The sequence below is a fragment of the Pituophis catenifer genome, unplaced genomic scaffold, assembly GCF_029215685.1.
Source record: "Pituophis catenifer annectens isolate HBS135680 unplaced genomic scaffold, rPitCat1.0.hap2 SCAF_3, whole genome shotgun sequence".
Taxonomy (NCBI): Eukaryota; Metazoa; Chordata; class Lepidosauria; order Squamata; family Colubridae; genus Pituophis; species Pituophis catenifer.
Genome location: NW_027256883.1, coordinates 53,380,090 through 53,403,240, shown reverse-complemented (window position 1 = coordinate 53,403,240; position 23,151 = coordinate 53,380,090). Strand labels below are relative to the sequence as shown.

The following is a 23,151-nucleotide window of genomic DNA, read 5'->3' as shown; positions in this document are numbered from 1 at the left end:
GTTCTAGACACTTGTACGGAATGTTTGTAGCAGTACAATAGTGCTGCTTTAGGGAACAAAATTACTTACTGCTTAAATTCAGATTTGTAGTGAAGGTCTAAACAGAATAGGAAATATGTACTAATTTAAATTCTACAAAGAAGGCCAGGATAAAAGTGAGATTGTAGATCACCCAGAGATATTAAGTAGTTGGCAATCTATAAATGTTTTTTTTTTTTAAAAAAAATGGGATAGATAAAGTTCTTGCAATGTAATAATATGCAGTAAAATTACAATAAACTTCTTTTTTCATGCTATAGGCAAATGGTGGCTCGAAGTTTGTTGGATACTTTGAAAGAAGTGAGTGATGATGAGAAAGATTGTATTGCTGTATTGGAAAGAGTCAGCAGGCTAGCAGATGATTCAGGTATGTAATATGAACAATTTTTATAGGCCAGTATGATAAGAGAAAGGACTTGGAAATTCAGAAAGTAATAAAACTTTAAGAAATGATGGAATTGTCTAATTAATCAGGAAGCCTTTCAGGGAATGGAAGTCTTTCTAAGAACCTTTCTGGTTAAATGTAGGATAGAAATGCTCAAATAAAATCAAATTCAGAATGTTGTTAGCTGTCATGAAAAAAAAAACAATTGGACATTAAATTAGAAGGAATTCATACGGGGTGTTCATCTATTTGGGAACGAAGAGCTCAGATCCTGAATTGGTTGATTTTCTACAGAAATAATAGCTAACGTCTTCTAGTAAAAAAGAGCTTTTGAAGAAGAAATATTGTATGCGAGAGACAGTTTTATGAAAGTATGTTAGCGGTTCCTTTTTTATTATGACAAAGGTATTGTCTATATATAAGATCCATCCTTTGGCTTGCATGTGTGGGAGTGCTATTGTTATAGTCTCTGCTCTGAGTCCTGAGAGAATGAGAGATCCTATGAGTGTTCCTCAGATTTGTTGGTATATTTATCCGTCAAACTGCAAGTTGGTAGTGAGGCAGATGGGTCCATAATTCTGGATATTTCAATCTTAATGTATTTAGAGAAGACATGTTCAATCTTAGGTATTTGGAATACACATATATAACAATGAACAAAGGAATAAAACCCACAAGGGAAGAAAAAAGGAACATACTATCCTTCCTGGATATCCTCATTAGCAGAGGAAACAACAAATTAGAAACCCAAGTCTGTTGACAAAGATCCCACATTAACCAAGTGCTCCATTACCAAAGTAACAACCCAACCTCCCACAACAGGAGCTGTGTAAGAGCATTATTCAGATGAGTACAAATGCACTGTAGCAACCCAGAACACCAGAAAAAGGAAACAGACTGCCTGTACAATATCTTCCAACAAAATAGATGGCCAGGCAAGTTTATCAAAAAATGCCTGACTGCTTAACTCACTACAGCAAAACTAATACAAGTTATGAAAAGGCTAACAGTAGATATGGTACCCCCAAAAGATATCAGTAACAACCAATAGACTATTACAACCACGCAACATCACCATAGCACACAAACAAAAGTCCTCCAAAACATCTTTAGGAAACCAAAATATGGCCAAAGGGAAAATAAAACAGAAGTTATCTATAACATACAATGTAAGAAATGTACAGATTTGCAGAGCACGCCCATGAACACCAACTAGAAGTCAAAAAACACAATGAAAACTTGATTTCACAACACATGGACCTTCTTGATCATAATTTCAACTGGGAAGGAAAGTGTGAACATCCTAGACCAGTGGTGGCGAACCTATGGCACACGTGCTAGAGGTGGCAGTCGGAGCCATCTCTGTGAGCATGCAAACCGTTGCCCAAGCTCAGCTCCACTGCACATGCGTGCGTGCCTTCAGATCTCTGCCGCGTATGCACGGGGGCGGGGTGCATGCGGGGGCACGCCTACATGTGCGGGGCATATGCAGGGTGTGCATGTATGCACAATGGGTGGGGCGCATGCATGGGGTGCTCGTGCATGTGTGGGCGCATGTGCAGGGCCTGCACGCACATTGCCTTTTGGGGGTTCGCACATGTGTATGCATTTGCACACACATGCGCACGCTTTGGGCACTCAGTCCGAAAAAGGTTAGCCATCACTGTCCTAGACCAAGTTAAACCAAACACGAAGGAATTCAATGAAAACTTGGCATTCATGCAAATCAATCATCAGTAGACACATAAGGACAAACTATATTTTAGCACCATTCAAAGAGATAATAAAAATTCTAACAAAAAGACCAGAATGCATCCTTTTCAGCAGCCAACTCCAAAGAAGCAGGCCAATCATCAAGCAGAAAATTAACACCAGGCCAATAAAGCAGAAAATTTATCAAGGAACTACCAAGTAGAAAACCACCTCCATCAACAGTGGCAAGGCAAGCTCTTGTATATAAACAGGAATAAAGCCTATATTCATCAGCAATAGTGCTATTACCTAGTCAAATATTGAAATGTCTGCAAGTAAACAACCAAGGATTCTACAGAATTAATAATATAATAATACAGTGGCATTGGTTATGATTTTTCGTTGAAATAATTGCATGCTCGCTATAATATCCCTAACCAGGATATCAGTTATTCACTTTTAATGGATGATTTCTATTCATTATCATGATAATAGATACTGTAACTGTCATTAAAGAGAAAGTGACCTGGTATTGCCAAGAGGAAATGAATATCTCTGTAGAAAGACTATAAGATTATGGCTTTTTGACCTCTTGCAAAGAGCCCTCTGCTTCGCTTCTAAAATATGTAACGAATATCAAGTCCATTGTATCCTCTTGCTGTAAAACATTTTACAGTATTTGATTGCCTTTATCAATTACAATATGGATTTCAAGATTAATTCTAATGCAGAACTTAACTGGGCATTTTGGGGATGTGTAAGGAGCAAAGATAACTTTATTACCATATTTTTTGGAGTATAAGACACACCTTTTTCCCCCCTAAAAGAGGGTGAAAATTTGGGTGCGTTTTATTCACTGAATGTAGCCCCGCCCAGCCTCTGAAACGGAGGTTTCAGAAGCTGAAAAAAGCCACTTAAAGGGAGGCTGAAAAAAAAAGGCGCAGAGCTCACAACCAATAAACCTGTTGCTAAAGTTCACCTCTGAGAACAGCTGATGGGGGGTATTCTGGGAGGCCATCCACCCGCCAATCAGCTTTTTCTTATTTTCCTCCCCCAAAACTAAGGTGCGTCTTATACGCCGGTGCATCTTATACTCCGAAAAACACGGTAATTTTCCTAGGCCTTTTGGCAGTGTTTGATCTAGTATCAAGTGTGTATCTTATATTAAGGTAGGTCACCATGTATAACAATGGAAGGGTGATTCCAGAAGAAATATGATAGGAATCATGATAGGAAAGTTATACTTGACACTGAGGCACTTGTACTTTAGCATCTGAGTCTTCAGAGAGGGGCGGCATATAAATTGAATTAATTAAATTAAATTAAATTAATTAAACCCTGCCCATCTGCTGCCCCCCACCCTTCGGCCTCTGCCTCCCAGCAATTTACCTCCTTGCAGCAAACAGCAAACAGCCTGGTCAGCTTCAGCACAGCCTGATTTGGCATAAGCTGATTGGCGGTTGGATCGGCCTCCCGGAATACCACTTATCAGGCTGAGGGGATTGCCGCTGCCCATCGCTGCCTGGAAATGCCTGAAAATGTTGGTGTTGAAGGCTGTATTAAAAATGTTTATTCTTGATGGATATACACTGCTCAAAAAAATAAAGGGAACACAAAAATAAGACATCCTAGATCTGAATGAATGAAATATTTGTAGTAAATACTTTGTTCATTACATAGTTGAATGTGCTGACAACAAAATCACACAAAAATTATCAGTGGAAATCAAATTTATCAACCCATGGAGGTCTGGATGTGGAGTTACACTCAAAATGGAAAAAAAAAAACTACAGGCTGATCCACCTTTGATGTAATGTCCTTAAAACAAGTCAAAATGAGGCACAGTAGTGTGTGTGGCCTCCACGTGCCTGTATGACCTCCCTACAATGCCTGGGCATGCTCCTGATGAGGTTGCAGATGGTCTCCTGAGGGATCTCCTCCCAGACCTGGACTAAAGCATCCCCCAACTCCTGGACAATCTGTGGTGCAACGTGGCGTTGGTGGATGGAGCGAGACACAATGTCCCAGATGTGCTCAATTGGATTCAAATCTGGGGAACGGGCGGGCCAGTACATAGCATCAATGCCTTTGTCTTGCAGTAACTGCTGACACACTCCAGCCATAATGAGGTCTAGCAATGTCGTGCATTAGGAGGAACCCAGGGCCCAACCGCACCAGCATATGGTCTCACAAGGGGTCTGAGGATCTCATCTCGGTACTTAATGGCAGTCAGGCTACCTCTGGTGAGCTCATGGAGGGCTGTGCGGCCCCCCAGAGAAATGCCACCCCACCCCATTACTGACCCACTGCCAAACCGGTCATGCTGGAGAATGTTGCAGGCAGCAGAACGTTCTCCATGGTGTCTCCAGACCCTGTCATGTCTGCCACATGTGCTCAGTGTGAACCTGCTTTCATCTGTGAAGAGCACAGGGCGCTAGTGGAGAAGTTGCCAATCTTGGTGTTCTCTGGCAAATGCCAAACGTCCTGCACAGTGTTGGGCTGTAAGCACAACCTCCACCTGTGGACGTCGGGCCCTCATACCACCCTCATGGAGTCTGTTTCTGACCGTTTGAGCAGCCACATGCACATTTGTGGCCCGCTGGAGGTCATTTTGCAGGGCTCTGGCAGTGCTCCTCCTGTCCCTCCTTGCACAAAGGCAGAGGTAGCGGTCTGGATGCTGGGTTATTGCCCTCCTATGGCCTCCTCCACGTCTTCTGATGTACTGGCCTGTCTCCTGGTAGCGCCTCCATGATCTGGACACTACGCTGACAGACACAGCAATCCTTCTTGCCAGCTCGCATTGATGTGCCATCCTGGATGAGCTGCACTACCTGAGCCACTTGTGTGGGTTGTAGACTCCGTCTCATGCTACGACTAGAGTGACATCACCGTCAGCATTCAAAAGTGACCAAACCATCAGCCAGAAAGCATAGGAACTGAGAAATGGTCTGTGGTCACCACTTGCAGAACCACCCCTTTATTGGGGATGTCTTGCTAACTGCCTATGCTTTCCACCTGTTGTCTATTCCATTTGCACAACAGCATGTGAAATTGATTGTCAATCAGCGTTGCTACCTAAGTGGACAGTTTGATTTCACAGAAGTGTGATTGACTTGGAGTTACATTGTGTTGTTTAAGTGTTCCCTTTATTTTTTTGAGCAGTGTATATTCAGTACTTTTTTTTGACATGATATTTAGTGTTTGTTTAATTTCAATATATTTTGGAATATTACTAGACATATGAAATATTTCTGAATATTTTCCTTATAAAGGTTTAAATAATAATCTTAGTTTCATCCCGAATACTTCAAAACTGCCTCCACTATATAGAGAGCTTTCTGCCCCAGGCTTCCTATCTTTTAATTTAGGTCTACCAAAGGATCAGTAGAGATCTTATGTAGCTTGTAGATATGGGAATAATTGGCTATATTTGGTTTATCAAAACCCTTTCTTTATCAGTGACTTGAGTTTTAAAGAAGGAAAAATATGTTATTTTTAAAATAAGGCAATAATACTTTTTTAGGACATTCATTAATTGTCAAGTATAAATCAAAATATAACCCCTTTACTAGCAATGTACTGTAAGTAATAGTAATTCACATTCAAATGAACATAAACATGGAACTTACAAATGATTATTTCCTTCTTTGTGCTTTTATCGATAGAGCCAACAGTAAGAGCTGAGTTAATGGAACAGGTGCCTCATATTGCTATGTTTTGTCAAGAAAACAGGCCGTCAATCCCTTATGCCTTTTCAAAATATTTATTGCCCATTGTGGTGAGGTATCTAGCAGACCAGAATAATCAGGTAACATTACTTTAAACTTGTTGAAGTCATGTAAATACTTTACCTGTTTGGAATTAAATAATTTGTATGATGTCTTTTGCATCATACCTAGTTTCATAATTTTTTGTAGTTTTTTAAAGTGTAAACATGGTATGTCCTTACCCTACCTTATCTTGTCTTACCTTATCTGAAAAGCTCATACTTTGAAATCTAGGTAAGGGATTGCTTAAAGACAAATCAGGTGAAAAATGACTTAGCTACTGAGTTAATTAAATTTCTCATTGATGTATTATCTACAACTCAACAGTCAGGGTATTTAAAAGCATAATAAGTGTATTAATCAATTGTTATATGTCATAACAATTTGGAAAGCAGCTCTTCCCAAAGTGTTAAATTTTGCAGCTGTGCTCTTCTGATGATATCATGTGATCCTTTCTGTATCTGAAGCTGCAGAAAGAAAGTGAGGACTCAGGCAAAGAAAACTTTTGGCTACTACCTTGGACATTACACATTATAAAATATGTTTATATTTACATTTTATATTTGGGCGTATGTGGACAATGTAAGGTTTGTGTAGAATATGTACATGCTACTGAATTTCTGCCACCAGATTTTTTTTAAAAAATTGGGATGCTGAGCCTGCCCCTAAATTATTCAGAGAATGAAGGAATATGGTCCAGAATTTTATTTTAGAAAGAAAGAGAAAACATGAGTAACACAGGAAAAGAGCAAAGTTTTTCTTCTAAAAGAATAGAAAATCTGAGAGGTGAAAGACTGGGGAGCACAGGGGAATATATTTATGTGAGTAGCATAGAGGAAATACGATTTTTTATTCAAAATGTTTTTGTGTAGGAGAAAATAAGGAGACAAAAACTCATAACCTACACATTGCTAGCATAGCAACTCTACTGTTCCATGCAACCCTTAATAATTTCTGCAGCCTGTTCTGGAAGATTAATGTTGGCTTTATCTTTACATAGGAGCTAACACTGCTTTATAAAATTAATTTCTAATTAAGAAAGATTTCGTTATTTGTGAGCCAGTGTTTTATCTTGTTATTTTGAGTGCTTTTGTAGTTTTCCTTTTTTTCTGTTCTGAAGATCAGAAGGATTCTGGTAGCAGTTTTTCAGACTAGCAAATGTTGCTAAAAAGCAACATTTCATGAACTACAACTCATTTCATCAGGTGCATGAAATGTCTAACAAATGTAGGATTTAGAAGAATAGGGAAAGGGGAAAGAGGAGAAATTAAGGGTGGTTATGCAGTGCAAATTATATGTGAGAGATTACAAGTATTTATCAATTATATGTTTGAGGTGTGAAAAACCCCTTGCCTTTATTGAGATCTTCTGGAATGGCCTGAAAATATTTGATGTATAGAGTAGAGTTCAGCAATTTCTCCCCTTTTTGCATTGGTAAAATATTTTTGTTCCAAAACAACAACTTTGAAACATTATAGTGCAATGTTCTGGGAGATTAAAATGCTCTGATGTTACTGTGCTGAGTTTTGAATCCAGAGTTGTGTCCAGTTATTGTGCAGTTTGGCCGATCGAAAGTTTGTGAATAAATCTACATATTTGAAGAATGGAAATTAATATTTCCAGATAAGAATTCAGAACCACTTGGATTCCATAGCAGAGTGAAACTGCTAAAAAACTGTGTGAAAAGGTTATTCGACTATTCATTTCCTTTAATGCTTTGTGATGCTTAACAAATATTTCATCATTGCAGTAATACAATTAAGGCCAGTTATTAGAATCTTTATCACACAGATGACTCATTGCTCAGAAATATATTGCAGAATCCATAAATATAATACAGATAGTCTTTGACTTACAGCCATTTGTTTAGTGACTGAAGTTATGATGACACCAAAAAAAAAAAAAAAAGACTGATGACCATTTTTCACACTTAACAACATTGCAGCATCCACACGGTCATATGAAAATAATTCAGACACTTGTAAACTGGCATGTATGTATGACAGTTGCAGTGTCCCAGCATCATGTGATCAGCTTTTGCAAACTTTTGATAAGCAAAGTCAGTGGGGAAACCAGATTCACTCAACAACTATGGCAAGAAACGTTGTAAAATGGGACAAACCTCACTTATCTGTCTTGCTTAGCAATGGGAATTTTGCAGAGATTGAGACAAATTGAATTGTCCTTTTCCTGCTTTTTATGTTTTTACATAGGTGAGAAAAACAAGTCAAGCAGCATTACTTGTTTTGTTGGAACAAGAACTTATTGAACGATATGATGTGGAGACCAAAGTATGTCCCGTTTTAGTAGAACTGACTGCTCCAGATAGCAATGATGATGTGAAGACAGAGGCAGTGGCAGTAAGTAAGAAAATGATGTTCCAGGAATTGGTGTTTGACTGATTATCTGAATATACAGTATATCACAGTAACAGAGGTGTTTTCATTGATAGAATAAATATTATGTGACAGCTTTTTAACCCTTTTACACAATACAGCCATACATCACTTTTGATTCAGGGACAAAAAGCTGGCTTGGACCAAAACTGCTCTATAGTCTCAGAAAAAGACACAGGCTTTCAATATTTGTTATTTAGATTTATACAGTACTTTATCAAAATTTAAAAGACTATCAGTTGATCTAGTATTTCAATAATACAGTTAAATATCTATGGTAAAAAAAAATAGAAAAGCAATCCAATTTAGATTATCATATAGGAATCAGTCAGCCTCAAGCTGGGGTGGGCTTTAAAAATTTTAGCAAGGGGTTCTCTGCCTGATTGCTGGATGGAAATGGCCATGGTGCAGGTAGTCAGCCTCCTGCAATATGGCGTGGGGGGTCATTTTTGCCCTCCCTGGGCTCCGGAGGCTTTTGTTGAGCCTCCAGGAGGGCAAAAATGGCTTCCCCAGGCTCCGGAGGCCCTCTGGAAGCCGGAAAGAGGCCCATTTCCGGCCTTCCGGAACTTCCAGTAGGCCCATTTTTCACCCTCACCGAGCCTCCACACACACCCTGCACTTAACCTGCATCCAAAATGGGCCGCATGGGGACTCCTGGGGTGGGCGGGACGGGCGGGGCCAGCTAGGAATGGAATTGGGGGGTTCTCCAAACTGCACAGAATCTTAGCTAGAGGTTCTCCCAAACCACTGTGAACCCCCAGCAGCCTAGCCCTGGTCTCATGGTGTCAGCTCATTTTCCCAAAGACAGTGGAGAAGTAGGGGCAGATCAAATGTTGAGAGAAACACTTCCATAGGAAAAGCACATCTCTGAGCCTCTCCTCTCCTTCACAAAAGTAAGGAGGTCAGAAGTATTTTTCCTGGGATATCTAAATTGGGTATGTTGAAATTAGGAGGGAAAATGTTCATGCAAGTACACCATGTCAAGCCATGTAGATCTTAAAGATGAAAAACAGTTCTTTGTATTGCACTCAGAAATAAATAGGAACCCAATGCAAAACCTAAAGCCACAGGTTTAATATGTTTATGTTGCAGGTATTGTCTAGTAATTGGGACACTACATTCTGGACAAGTAAAAGCTTCCAAGTGGTTTTCAAAGGCAGCCCAGTATAAAGCAGATTGTTTCCAGGCGATCTTCCCTAGCAGTTTCATGTAAATGTTAAAAAAAGCATCCCATGCCCAGATCTGAATTGTGCCAGAAAAGAGTTGGGATAATGCATTCCTCTATATTTGTACACTGACCAAAATCTCAGTCATCTGTAATCAATAATCTCCTCTAGAAAGGAAGGGGATGCTAGAGTCAAAACGATAGTTATCAAATACTTACAAATTCATGGAGGTCTCTTAAGAAATGGGCAAATTCTTTCAAGCCTTTTTCAAGATTGCTGATACTAGTCCACTTGAAGCAAGGCATTGATCTTCTCCCAGATGTCACGCTCCCTCCAAGCTTCCAAAGGAGTCAGGAGGGACAAGGAACACACACACAGTTGGCTGAGGAGGACTTGTCCAGAAAGAGTTCCAGATAACATGTCAAAATATTGCCCCAGTCACCATAACAAACTGCCCATAAAGTGTCCAGATTTTGGTGAATCTGGATGACTTACCAACAAGGTTCTGTACCAATTTGTCATAGCAGCTTGACATGAAATTTGTCCCAATACGGTAACTTGCCACTTTAAACAGGAAAACATGAGAGGAAAAATCATAATATTATAATCATAACATTATTTCCCTCATCCCTATTTTATAAGCTCAGCTCTTAGGTCATACCCATATTCAGTCAAATTCACTTTTCATTTTTCTCATTTTTCTTTCTTGATGTTTTTCTAGCCACACAGCCTTTATATTTTAACTGACCTTTATTTGGATTTTTTTTTAAAAAAACAGCATAGTGTAATTTTTAATTGAGGGGACTTTGTTTACATGGGTATAACTTCCCGTGTGTTTTCCCAAGCCATGTGATTTGTGTATTTATAATAGTGCTGGGCAGTTCCCATCATACCCATTATTGGCTCTGATGACATCGGATGAGGAGATTGGAATTTATTATGACACATTGCTCACACATCCTTGAACCAAAAATCAGACGTTTAGTATCAAATCTATATTTCTCTGAACTGTTTATATGTACTGCTGCTTGTGGACATGCAGTAAAGGGCTGTATTAAACTGACCAAAAGTTCTTCATTTAGTCAATGTCACAGTTCATTCGTATGTGTCTTCTATTAACTTTATATTGAAAAATAATTTTATTTCAATTTTTGTTGCTAATAATTCAATGTCTATGAATGCAGACAAATACACATATACACATGTATATGTATAGGATGCAGAGGCATAGGTTTATAAATTTAAAGAAGTTGGACTGCTAGATGCATAACTAAAATTTTCTTTATGTTTAGATAATGTGCAAAATGGCCTCCATGGTTGGAAAGGACATCACAGAGAGACTCATTCTTCCTAGATTTTGTGAAATGTGCTGTGATTGTAGAATGTTTCATGTACGGAAGGTATATTTTCTTCCTTTATAAATCTATACTGCTTTTTATTAAAAAAGCACTTCAGTATTAACGAAGAGCTAGACATTATGGCTCTCTATTTGTAGTCTGCTATAAGATAAAATGTTACAGTTGAAATTCTGAAAGCTGGTGGTCACAGTTTATACAAGATACTAGCAAAACTATACTCAAGATTCCTCAGAGAAGAAAAAGTACCTGCATGGAAAAAATGCTAAAATGATTCTTATACATTTTAGGGGCCCACATGATTTAAAGAACTATCACCCAAAAAGTTTTCTTTCAGTCATCTACAAGGTTTTCACCCAGATAATAGCAAAAAGAATATTGAGAACATTAAATGATGCACAGCCAAAGGAGTAGGTATATAGGTTGGAAACCAGCGGAAGAGACCTTCATCCTGCAGTGGATAGACAATGGCTAAAATTGATGATAAACTATTCATGTTAAGAATCTCAATTACATTCTAACCTAAAGAAAAATATAATGCATTTGTAAGCCAAGTAAATTTAAAATAGTGTTGCTATAAGGAATTATGTTATTTCTCATGGGAAATTTGAGGAGTTGGTCTACATATAAAAAGAGCAAGCTAGGAAAGATCATAATAGAGCACGGATGTCAAACTCGTGGCGTCATGATGCTATCATGTGACAAATCGTGACATTTTTCCCCTTCGCAGAGCTGGGGTGGGTGTGGCCTGCACGTAACACATCCAGCCCGCAGGCCGCCAGTTTGACACCCCTGCCATAGAGAATAGTATTCTGTGGATATTTATTTCCAGAATTTTGGTTTCAGAGAGCTGAGAAAAATTAGAAAGGTCATAAAAATAACCTAATTTAGATAAATTTCTTATGCATAAATGCTTGATTTACTTGATGATATGCTTGATGGTAGTTGAAGGCAAAATATCTATTATTCAGATTAATCTGTGAGGAATATTATCCCGAATATGGTAGTTAGCAGAACGTGGAAGAAGATTTACTTTTAGATCATCCCATTGAGCACCTATGAATGGTAAATTGGAGTTCCTGAAGCACCAGAGAGAGAGAGATGAGAACTGCAGTGAATAATTTTTCATCAAATAAAATACTTGCTGTTAATTAAAAAGTACTAAGTAGTAAAAGTACTAAAAGTACTAAGTATGACTTCAAAAACAATTGAACTATGGTCCTGCTTTTGTGAATTATCTTCGAATCCCAAAACTATTACTTTATTTGGTTCATTCATCGCCAATTCTAATTTAAATACTTATTTTTGTCCAGGTGTGTGCAGCCAATTTCGGAGATATTTGTAGTGTAGTTGGACAGCAAGCCACTGAAGAAATGCTGGTGAGTTTCATACATCAATGTTCTATCTTTATTTAATTTTTAATTGCAAAATTGTGCTGAATTTCAACATAGGCATTTAAGTAATTTTATTGGAGCTTGAATAAAAATGGATAGGATAGAGTTAATTTTTGATAATCATTTCTTCAGGAGTACAGTTTGTTGTCAATAGATACTGCGTTATTGCATTTCATACCTGGAAAAAGACTATTATGGTTTTTTTTTTTCATTTCTATAAGGTTCAAGCACATTTTTTGCATATTTCAAATAGCACTAAATGTGATTTTATTGAATTATTTGATTACTTTTGTCTTTGAATGCATTCCTATAATCCTTGCTTTCACTGATTTGCTACTGTAAAAAAATATTTCCTTCTGAAATTATTCTACTTGTGAAAAGGTGGAATTATTCTATTTTATGTTTCCAAAGCTAATATTGGCCATTGTTAAAGAATGTAAAGTAAAATAGTTCCAGAAATAGTAAATAAAGCCTCATTCCATACTTTTATAATCTTACCCAGATCCTACATTAGAAAGTTTCTCTTAAATGTTTTGAAGTCCATAAGGAGTGGAAGAAGATCCAAATTAAATCATTTGTATTTGATAATCATATTTTATATTTTCCAGTTACCCAGATTTTTCCAGCTTTGTTCAGATAATGTGTGGGGTGTGCGGAAGGCTTGTGCTGAATGCTTTATGGCTGTTTCATGTGCCACATCACAGGAAGTCCGTCGAACAAAATTGTCAACACTTTTTATTAATCTTATCAGTGACCCTTCACGATGGGCAAGTTCAATTATTAAATTTACCTTCTATCTCTTTAAATTCTCAATTTCTTTGTTCACTTATTCTGAGAACAAATCATATGATTGAAAGTACAGTTAACATGAGGGTGGGCCATGTATAAAGAAAAGTGTTCAATCCTCTATCCTCTACTCTTTGGAACCAATGGTTTGCACTGTAGACAGTGGATATGTTTAAAATGTAGATTAGGAGGAGGGTTTGGAGAATATCTCATTGTTTATTTCCACTGTGCTATTTGAGAAGTTTTCTCAGAATTAAAGGCCTTTGGAATAGTATGAAAAAAATGTTGGAGTTTTGTAAAAAAAATGAAAAAAAAATCACAATGTTTTCCTGCTGGAAACTTCACTGAATCCTGGTGCAAATTCAAAGAAACATCTATCCTCAGATCTCCCATCTGAATGCAACCCATTGATTATATCTGTCCAGTAGATCATTATGATTGTGAAGGCTGGGAATATATTTAATACGGGGTGAGATTTTTCAATTCTGTCGCTACTACAGATAGTCCTCAGCTTATGTCCATTTGTTCAGTGACTGTTCATATTTATGGCAGTACTGAAAAAATGGGATGCATGACTAGTATTGAAATTCCACCATTGGAACTGCACCACCACCATGTAATACCACCATAATCACATGATTGCCATTGGCAATCTCTTGCAAGTTTTCCTCCCAGCTTCCCACAAGCAAAGTCAATGGAGAAGCTGGCAGGGAAAGTTGCAAATCATTTCAGTAAGTTGCTTCTGTCGGTTTTTCTCCCGCCCACAACATCTCTGCTTAATTCTGTATATATGATATCTGAGATTACTACTGATACCACCCATGCTTTCATTTTACAGTAAAAACCTTTAAATTCTAAAATAATTGGATTTCTAGTTTACTTTTACTGCTTTTTAGTACTAATCACCATAGAGATTAAAAACTGTTTTTATCCTTCATGAAATAAAATTTGTTCCATAAGAAACCTTATCAAAATAAATATAATAAAGACTTTTTCAGATAGTTCAAGTAGCATATTGCCATATCTGATTTCTGAACATTCCCAGATGCAAAAATTCCCTGCTACATAATTTTGCGACCGTATCACCTTCCTAATCATGCCCAATAAAATAGCTATAGTTTTCTCTGGAATACGTTCTTCCAGGTTCGCCAAGCTGCCTTTCAATCCCTGGGGCCTTTTATATCAACATTTGCAAATCCATCCAGCAGTGGTCAATTTTTTAGAGAAGAAGAATGTAAGAAGACTGAAAGTCAGAATTTTATAGAACACAGGTATGGATAATAAAATTCAATGAAAATAATGTTGAAATAAAATGTTCACACATTTTCATATTTGCTTATCTTTCTTTAGAAGTGAATCTCTCACATTCTGAGAGATGATGACAACACATGTTCCATTTTTTTCCTAATATTTTGAAAGATGATTCTTTCTTTGTGCCAAATTTCTGTTTATTGTAGAAAATCTTTAATGGTTTTTGAGGCTTCCATCTGTGAATGAGTCAGTGAGCTTATGTGTTGTTATACAGATCAGAGTGAGTAATTTTTGAAGGAAATATGCCAGAAGTTGAGATCAGTTTCCTGTGTACTACAGTTTGTCTGCTGTTCTTTGTACTTTGGTCTGGTTTTTACCCCTTTTTGTTTGTTTGTTTTTATTATTCCTGTTCAGGCATCCTACAAATCCTCATTTCCTTTCCCCCTTTCTTACTCACAAGTTGCTGTTTGACCAACTCTATTCTAGCTAAATTCGTGTGTGTGTGTGTGTGTGTGTGTGTGTGTGTGTGTCTATTAGCAATAGCAGTTAGACTTTTATACTGATTAACAGTGCTTAACAGCCCTCTCTAAGTGGTTTAGAGCCAGCATATTGCCCCCAACAATTCGGGTCCTCATTTTACCCATCTCGGAAGGATGGAAGGCTGAATCAACCTCGAGCCTGGTGAGATTTGAATTGCCAAATTGCAGGCAGCCAGCAGTCAGCAGAAATAGCCTGAAGTACTGCACTCTAACCACTGCGCCACCATGGCTCTTATACTAGATGAGCTAATATTAACATCTATTTTCATCCAGCAGTGAAAACAATAAGGATTCAGAAGATGTATCCACACATGATGTACAAAGCCAGACAGAGTTGTCTTTAGACACTGAGGAATGCGATTTTGAAGCCACCCCTGAAAATGACAAAGCAGAAAGTAACTTGGTTCATTTCCAGGATGAGGCATTGCTACATAGTACTTTGTCTTTAGAACCATGCAAAGAACCTTCAGATGAGAATGAACCCAGTTTTGATCATTGTACGTTAGCAGTGCTACCAGAGCCTACATTGCATTCACAGGAAAACTCACTTGTTGAGCAAGAACTGTATAACTCATTCCATTTCTGGAGGACTCCACTTCCTAAAATAGATATTGATTTAGAGCTTCAGGAAAATGCAGAAAAGGATGATTTAGCAAATCAGAAAGGACAACAGGAGGTTATGGCATGTGCATCTTCAAACATCATGGCTACAAGAAAGGAACTGGAGGAAATGATAGAAAATTTGGAGCCTCATATGGATGATCCAGATGTTAAAGGTAGTTATATCTTGTATTGTATACACTGAGCTTTGAATTAGATTTTTAATAATGTTTATTAAAGTTTACAAATAGAAAGATAAAAAACTAAAACTAAGAATATAACAATAAAATATAAATGCAAAGAAAAAGTAATAAAGGAAAAAATAAAGGAAATAAAGGAAAATAGATATACAAGAAATAACTGATTTTCCTGCTCCTATTACTTTTTTAAAAAAACTCACAAATAAAAATATTTAAATGATTAATATTAGGATTACAATAGGAAACTATTATTATTTAATGCATAAATTTTACCTTTGGTAACTATTTCATAAAAGTTTAAAATAATGCTTTAGTTGTGTCAAAATCTACCAACTTTCTCTGTGGAGCAGTAACAAGGAAGCAGAGAAAAAGGAAATAAACAGTTTGGGAAAGCAGGAAATTGCTAATTTGAGAAAAGCCCAGGAAGGATGTTGAATTGCAATATTTTAGTAATATGAGAAAAAAAAGACAAAACTCTAAATAGTAATACAATTAATGAAATGAAGTAATAAAAGAGCTGGTTAGAAAGACTTAGTGCAATAGGAAAAATAGATTCAATAAGGGTCCAAAAGTTTCCATTATTAATTAGTTTTACTAATTATTGTCCAAATTGCTTTTCTTTTACCTTGGTCCAATACTTAAATTGCTTATGCTGTTGTGAAGCTAGCATGATTTTGCCAATATCACCCACATTTTATATGGCAGGAATACAAAGAAAGGGTAGCTACAGAAGATGTCAGCACAAAATAGGTCACATAAAGGTACAACTGAGACCCATCCAAAGGCAATTGTTAGACAAATACTGTCATTCAGGAAGCAACGGTTTAGTCACACCTGAAAACTGAAGATGGGATTAGTGCAAGATGAACTGGAGAAAAACTTGATAATGCTGATCAGAAGCAGAAATCAGTCTAATAAAGTTAAGAGTTACAAAGTTAGTCCAGACATCAAACATGAGAATAAAGTTACAAATCTAGAAATAATAAAAACAAATTCTCCCATTTGATATGAATATGCCTTTAAAGTATGGTGCTAGAATAGTAGAATCCTTTTATTTTTAAGGTAGCATGGAAATTGTTCCTTCAGTGTAGTTTATATTAAAAAGCTAGTTTTTTCCAGACTATTGAGCAAATAACCGTTATAATGTGCAATGACTGAGACATCAGCAAAGTGGAAGTAATGCTTATATTTTCTCTCACAAAAAGGCAACTTTTAGCAAACATTCTCTGCTTTCTATTTCTCTTATTCTGCAGAGTATAATACTTCTGACTACCTGAAGGTTCCTTTTATAAAATTGATAAAGTAATATTTGGAAAAATCATTAAACATTCAATGTTCTCTTTAACTGTTCGTATTGTTTATTTGTGGGAAATAATATATATTTAGCTGTTCAGACTGCATAACTTATTCCATTGCTGAACAAAGTCCAACAATTAAAAATTAATTTAATTTTTTGTTCACATAATTTTTATTAAAGAAATGTTTAAAAGAAAAAAAAGTATACAAATTTTGAAAGAAAAAGAAAGGAAAGTAATAAGAGAAAAAAATACAAAGAAAAATAGGGGAAGGAAAGAAGGAATGAAGGAAAAGGAAAAAGCATATTTATAAAAAATCAGCTTCTGGTCTTTTTGATAATGGTTACAGCTACATTTATATTTTACCACGTCTGTCTAAGGTTTCCTTCTTTCCTTAGTCTAGCCTTTAAACAGCAATTAATTCCTAATACCTGAGAAATTCTAGCTGTATATTGAACAGCTAGAATTTTTTCTTTTCAAAAGAAATCAGAAGCTAGCCTGAGATCATCAGTTAGCTGACCTTTTTCTCAGTGCGTAAATAGCCAGAATTAACCATTTATTTATTTATTTATTTATTTATTTATTTATTTATTTATTTATTTATTTATTAAATTTATATGCCGCCCCTCTCTGGAGATTCAGGGCGGCTGTGCTGCTTTCCCTGTGCTGCTTTCATCTGTAGTGAATTTAACAACTACTAGTACAATTAAATTAGGCTCTGAGAACCTCTAGTGCCTGTAGTTTGATCTTTTGGTTTGCACCATTAAACAGCTACTATATTACGAAGGCTCTCCATTAATTTTCATATTCTTGAAGTAGAATTTACATATATATATAATAACATGCTTTATCTTTGAGTCAGATATGTGGTAAGACGATTGCTGTATAATAATTTTGAAGTTAGACTTTTAACCATAAAAAACTTTAGAAAGCCAGAAAAAAGGGCTTAATAAAATTTTAAAAATAATACTGGACTCCCTTTCAGTCTTTTTCTTTGTTTTGTATTTTCAAAAAAAGGTGAGGATTCTACTCATTGGTTCTTAGCAATTTTCAAACTTGGTTCTTGACTAAATACACTGATTGGAACTTAGGTTGCATTTATTAATTTTTTGGTGTATGGATTAACTTGGTTTCACAGAGGTCAGAGAAAACTGGAAAGAATGCCTAATTTAGCTACAAAGATATGAATGAATCTGCCCAAAGTTACCAATGGAGATCTCTATTTGCCCTTGCCCCTGTATCTTCAGAATGTATGTGGGAAGTGATGCTGAATTACTAATCTGTGTGTATTATTGCTGTGTAGAGAACCTTTCTTGATATATCACAGTATTTCTCCTTTCTGCACAGCCCAAGTGGAAGTACTCTCTGCTGCTCTCCGAGCTTCCAGTCTAGATCCTCAAGAGGAGCCTGCAGCAAGCATGGGCAAGTTCTCAAACTGTCAAAACGAAGCGTGCATTAAAGACCAACTAAACTGTTCATTCATCCAGGCTGGCACAGTGCCTTTAATCAATGATGCTGTTGAGGTAAAGAAAAGAAAACATAATGGATGAATTTCTAAATCAGCATAGCACATTCTATATAGTGATTCTGTGCTGTGTAAATATGCCTAGGATGTTGCTGTACACAGTCTTTCTAAAAAAATGTTCTTTTTCCCCCCCACACTTTCAGGACATTGTAGAATCTACTCTTCGTTATATTCACAGTGACTCAGACATGAACACTAATAGTTGTTTCAGCCCTGAAGAAGAAAAAAAATCTAAAATTCAGGTATATTTTAAATGTTTCTCTCAGGTTAATAGAGAAGCTATACCTTCATAAAAACTAAATACATATCATTCATCTCTAGTCTATAATTAGATAACCCTTAATCTGTTGGGTCATTATTTTAGAGATATTTTCTTATCTAAAGAGAAAAATGAATGTCTAAGGGCAAAAAAGCACTAGGAATAGGAACAACTTCTGATTCTCTAGTGACTTAACTGCAGCTGACCACCCTCCAGCAGCCAGTGGTGGAATCAGTCAAGGTAGCCTCCAGAGGGGTAGGGTACAACCGATCTACTGAACCTCCAGGCGGTGGTGTAGCAGTGCGGCAATATTGAAGCAATCATAAATTCACCAAATTTCAATCCCATGGGAGTCCTGGGTTATGGATGCATTCTGTAAATTAACCATTGGAGGACTCTTGATTCAAAAACTGTTGCTCTATGATACTATTTTGGCTTATTAAAGATTACATATAGAAGAGTTTTAATGGTATATAGATATTTATAGGTATTTATCAGCTCTAATTTTTATTCTCCTGTTAGTGAGCCTTAACACAGTATTGGAATTTGAATGTTCCAGCTCTGTGTGAGCCCTTAGAGAACAAAAAAATGAATATGCAAGGTCAAGCTGTATTTCTTTTTCTCCTCGTTTTATTTACACTTGGGGAAAACAAAGGTATGATTGCTCTAATCCTGTTCTTACAATCATCAGTTTTTATTTTCCAATTTTAATCTTTACTGTTCCCTCCTAACTCAAACTGAGATAGACTGGTTTCCTTCTTGGCTTTTTGACAACCTCATGATTTAGAAGGAAGTTACATACTCTTAATTTTGGCAGCTGCAGTATAACACTTCCATGAATCTGTTTTTCTTTAAATATATCTAAACAGAATGGGAGCAGCATGCATATAGCCTTTTTTCATCTTTTTGCCTCAAATCCCATATCTTTGTTCATTTCTAAGATGCTGCTTTTTAATCTTGGGACAACAGTGTGAAGTAGACATTCACAAATTTGGATAAGAGTTTCAATTTATACATATTTTTTAATCTGTATTTTGTATAATTAGACATATGGCATTCTCATTGAATATAATCCTAAATATTCACAGTTTTAGCATAAAATCAGAAATCAGGTGTTTAAAATTGACTGTGCAACTTCAAATAGAAGGTTGGAGAGAAATCATTAAAGGTATGAGAATTTTCCCTCAGCTCTTTAATCCAAACAGATCATCTTGGACAGGATACTTTAGTCCTGTTGGATTTGCTTACTCATAATTTCATTTGGGTATGCAGCCATAAATGGTCTGACATGTGTTGTACCATTCAAGATACAGCCAGGCATTCTCCTTTTCCGGTTTTGCAGAGGGATTTACCTCTTTCAGATGACTTCTAAATTCTGTTTTTCTGTTTTAGGACGTTGTACCTCAAGCCTTGCTAGACCAGTATTTATCCATGACTGATCCCTCTCGAGCTCAGACTGTTGATACCGAGATTGCCAAACACTGTGCCTATAGCATTCCAGGGGTGGCACTTACCCTAGGTAGACAGAACTGGCATTGCCTGAAAGATACCTATGAGACTCTAGCTTCTGATATGCAGGTAATGGAAAATCCACATTATACTTGGATGGTATAGAAATTCATTACGCTATTTTAAGATTAATTTGCCTCATTGAAGTAATAAAAAACAAATGTTGCTTTATTTATTGTGCTTCTTGGATTTTTTCATGAGAAAAGTGTTTTAGGAAAAGTGAGAAAGTTAATTTGTAGATTATAGCTCTAGATAGTCAAATAACTAATGGAATTTTATTTCACTCTACAATATACTTACATTACAATTTGTTTGCTTGTTGAGATGTAACTTCTATAAAATATCATTTTTCCTGCTTAATTGTTGTTTAAGAAATAAATATGGTTATGTAATAAAGAGGGGGAAGCAGGAATTAGAAAAATAGTTTACTTCCTGCTCAGTAATTGTTACAAAACTCTAATATTTCTAAATAAATAATGTAACATTATTAGCAAAAGAGGAATTGTTTTACTGCAAAATTGCAGGCAAAAAAGAGAGAGAGAGAGAGATTTTACAACCAGTCCTATATTTTGCTTTGAAGTATAGGGAGGCTGAGATACATATCAGGCATCTAATCTGGTAAAAAAGAAGGCTTCTGGTATAAAAATGCTTTGTTTAATGTTCCTGGGTTGGCAGGAATGCAAAATAATTTTTAAACAAATCAGGAGAAAGACAAATGAGCATAATTTGTTTTCTCCTGAAAATGTTTCTCCTATTTGCCACTGTTGTTTTTTCTAACTTTCTTCTGATAAAATTCAAACATATCTTTCCTTGTTTTGCTTTAATATTGTACTTGCAATGAAATAAACTGGAGTCATTTTGTATAATTGATAATTGCTTGGGTCCTTTCAGTGGAAAGTTCGAAGAACGTTAGCTTTCTCCATACATGAACTTGCAGTCATTCTTGGAGATCAGCTCACTGCAGGTGATCTGGTTCCAGTCTTTAATGGCTTCTTAAAAGATCTCGATGAAGTTAGGATTGGTGTGCTTAAGCATCTACATGATTTTTTGAAGGTACATTCTTCTTTTATATATATACATATATACATATTCAAAAATAAATTAGTATTTTTCCTTCTTTCCTATATTGTTCTGTGTTTTAACTTGTAAATTTTATTTATGAAATTATTATATTTGTAATTTAATTTCTGATGTAATTTTATATTGCATAGTGCTGTCTTATAACAATTTCAAAAGTGCCTTTTAAGACAACTTCACTTTTTATACAGTGATTTTACTCTGATTCTCTTAGCAATTATTATTTTCTATGTGATTCTTAAAGTGTTTCATAATTATTTATTCCAGCTTCTTCATCCTGATAAAAGGCGGGAGTATCTTTACCAACTTCAGGAATTCTTGGTTACAGACAATAGCAGGAACTGGCGTTTTCGAGCAGAGCTTGCTGAGTAAGTTTTTGGATAATTAGATATGTCAGCAACATGTGTAAGGGCATGTTGCTGGCTTCTTAACATGTGAACCAAGATCAGTCTTGTTTTTCTCTTAATAATCTGTATTCTAAGCCAAAATGCAAACCAAGGAACTCATGTTGGAAATGGCTTGTGTTTGATTGGATGTTTCTTCTTAACTCATCCAATGTGCTGCTTAGACACCCTCCTGCTTTTGTTGCAGACCATCCGGGAAGGTTTTGTGTACTCTTAGCAATAACATCTTGGCAATAAACATCATCAAGATCCTTGCAAGGACCTAGGCAAGAAGGAAATGAATTGAAAAGTCTTACTGCATAATTTCCATTGCTTGGAAATAGATCTTAGTTTGTTGCAGTTATTGATATTGACATTGATAACAATATCAATATCAAATTGAGGAAATAATAGATACAACTCAAGGTAAACCGTTCCAAACCCGATTGCAGAAAATATGACTTCAGTAACAGAGTGGTCAATGCCTGGAATGCACTACCTGACTCTGTAGTTTCTTCCCCAAACCCCCAAAACTTTAATCTTAAACTGTCTACGGTTGACCTCACCCCATTCCTAAGAGGTCTTAAGGGGCGTGCATAAGTGCACCAGCGTGCCTACCGTCCTTGTCCTAATATTCCTTTTTATTTACTCTTTTCATGTATTCAAATTATGTTTACACTTTTACCTGTTATCTTATATATGCTTGACAAATAAACTTATGTTTATGATTATATTATCCCTATCCTGTTATGTTTGGAGCATTTGGAGGACTAGTCAATCCGATTCCGACCGGACACAGGTGAGGTCCTATATCAAGACCTACCTAGTGGCGATAAAAGCGGCAAAATCTAACCATTTTTCCGCTCTTATCGCATCTGCAGAGAACCGCCCAGCCGCCCTGTTTAGGGTGACCCACTCCCTTCTTCGGGGGGGAGTGCGGGAAGATCCCTTGCAGGGTCGTGCTGAGGATTTTGTGCAATTCCTGCACGATAAAGTCGCTCGGATTCGGGATGGCTTGGACTCCGATTGGATGAGTCCACGGGAGGAGACCGGGGCAGGCCTTGAGAATGTTATCTGGGAGGAGTTTGATCCTGTGACTCCCGAGGATGTGGACAGGGTTCTGGGTAAGATTAGTGCCGCCACGTGTTTATTGGACCCGTGTCCCTCCTGGTTGGTACTGGCCTCCCGGGAGGTTACACGAGGCTGGCTCCAGGGGATTATAGGTGCTTCTTTGGGTGAGGGTGCCTTTCCTGCTGCCTTGAAAGAGGCGGTAGTGAGGCCCCTCCTCAAGAAGCCTTCCCTGGACCCGGCTGAATTAGCCAACTATCGTCCAGTCTCCAACCTTCGTTTTGTGGCGAAGGTTGTTGAGAGCGTGGTGGCACGACAACTTCCCCGGCACCTGGATGAAGCTATCTATCTAGACCCGTACCAGTCGGGCTTCAGGCAGGGGTACAGCACAGAAACGGCATTGGTCGCGTTGGTGGATGATCTCTGGAGGGCTCGGGACAGGGGTTGTTCCTCTGTCCTAGTCCT

General features: G+C 36.9%; 1 protein-coding gene across 1 annotated transcript in view; it reads left to right on the top strand.

Annotated features, from left to right (window-relative positions):
• Positions 1–23,151, top strand: part of PPP4R1 (protein phosphatase 4 regulatory subunit 1) — a 42,218-nt gene that overhangs the window by 11,390 nt on the left and 7,677 nt on the right. The window contains exons 4-16 of the mRNA XM_070942375.1: positions 300–406; positions 5,782–5,924; positions 8,097–8,243; positions 10,738–10,845; positions 12,114–12,179; positions 12,803–12,961; positions 14,124–14,251; positions 15,044–15,546; positions 18,213–18,388; positions 18,534–18,632; positions 20,042–20,227; positions 21,050–21,211; positions 21,503–21,603. Of these exons, the coding sequence (XP_070798476.1) occupies positions 300–406; positions 5,782–5,924; positions 8,097–8,243; positions 10,738–10,845; positions 12,114–12,179; positions 12,803–12,961; positions 14,124–14,251; positions 15,044–15,546; positions 18,213–18,388; positions 18,534–18,632; positions 20,042–20,227; positions 21,050–21,211; positions 21,503–21,603 (2,085 nt within the window). The remainder of the gene's footprint in view (positions 1–299; positions 407–5,781; positions 5,925–8,096; positions 8,244–10,737; positions 10,846–12,113; positions 12,180–12,802; positions 12,962–14,123; positions 14,252–15,043; positions 15,547–18,212; positions 18,389–18,533; positions 18,633–20,041; positions 20,228–21,049; positions 21,212–21,502; positions 21,604–23,151) is intronic.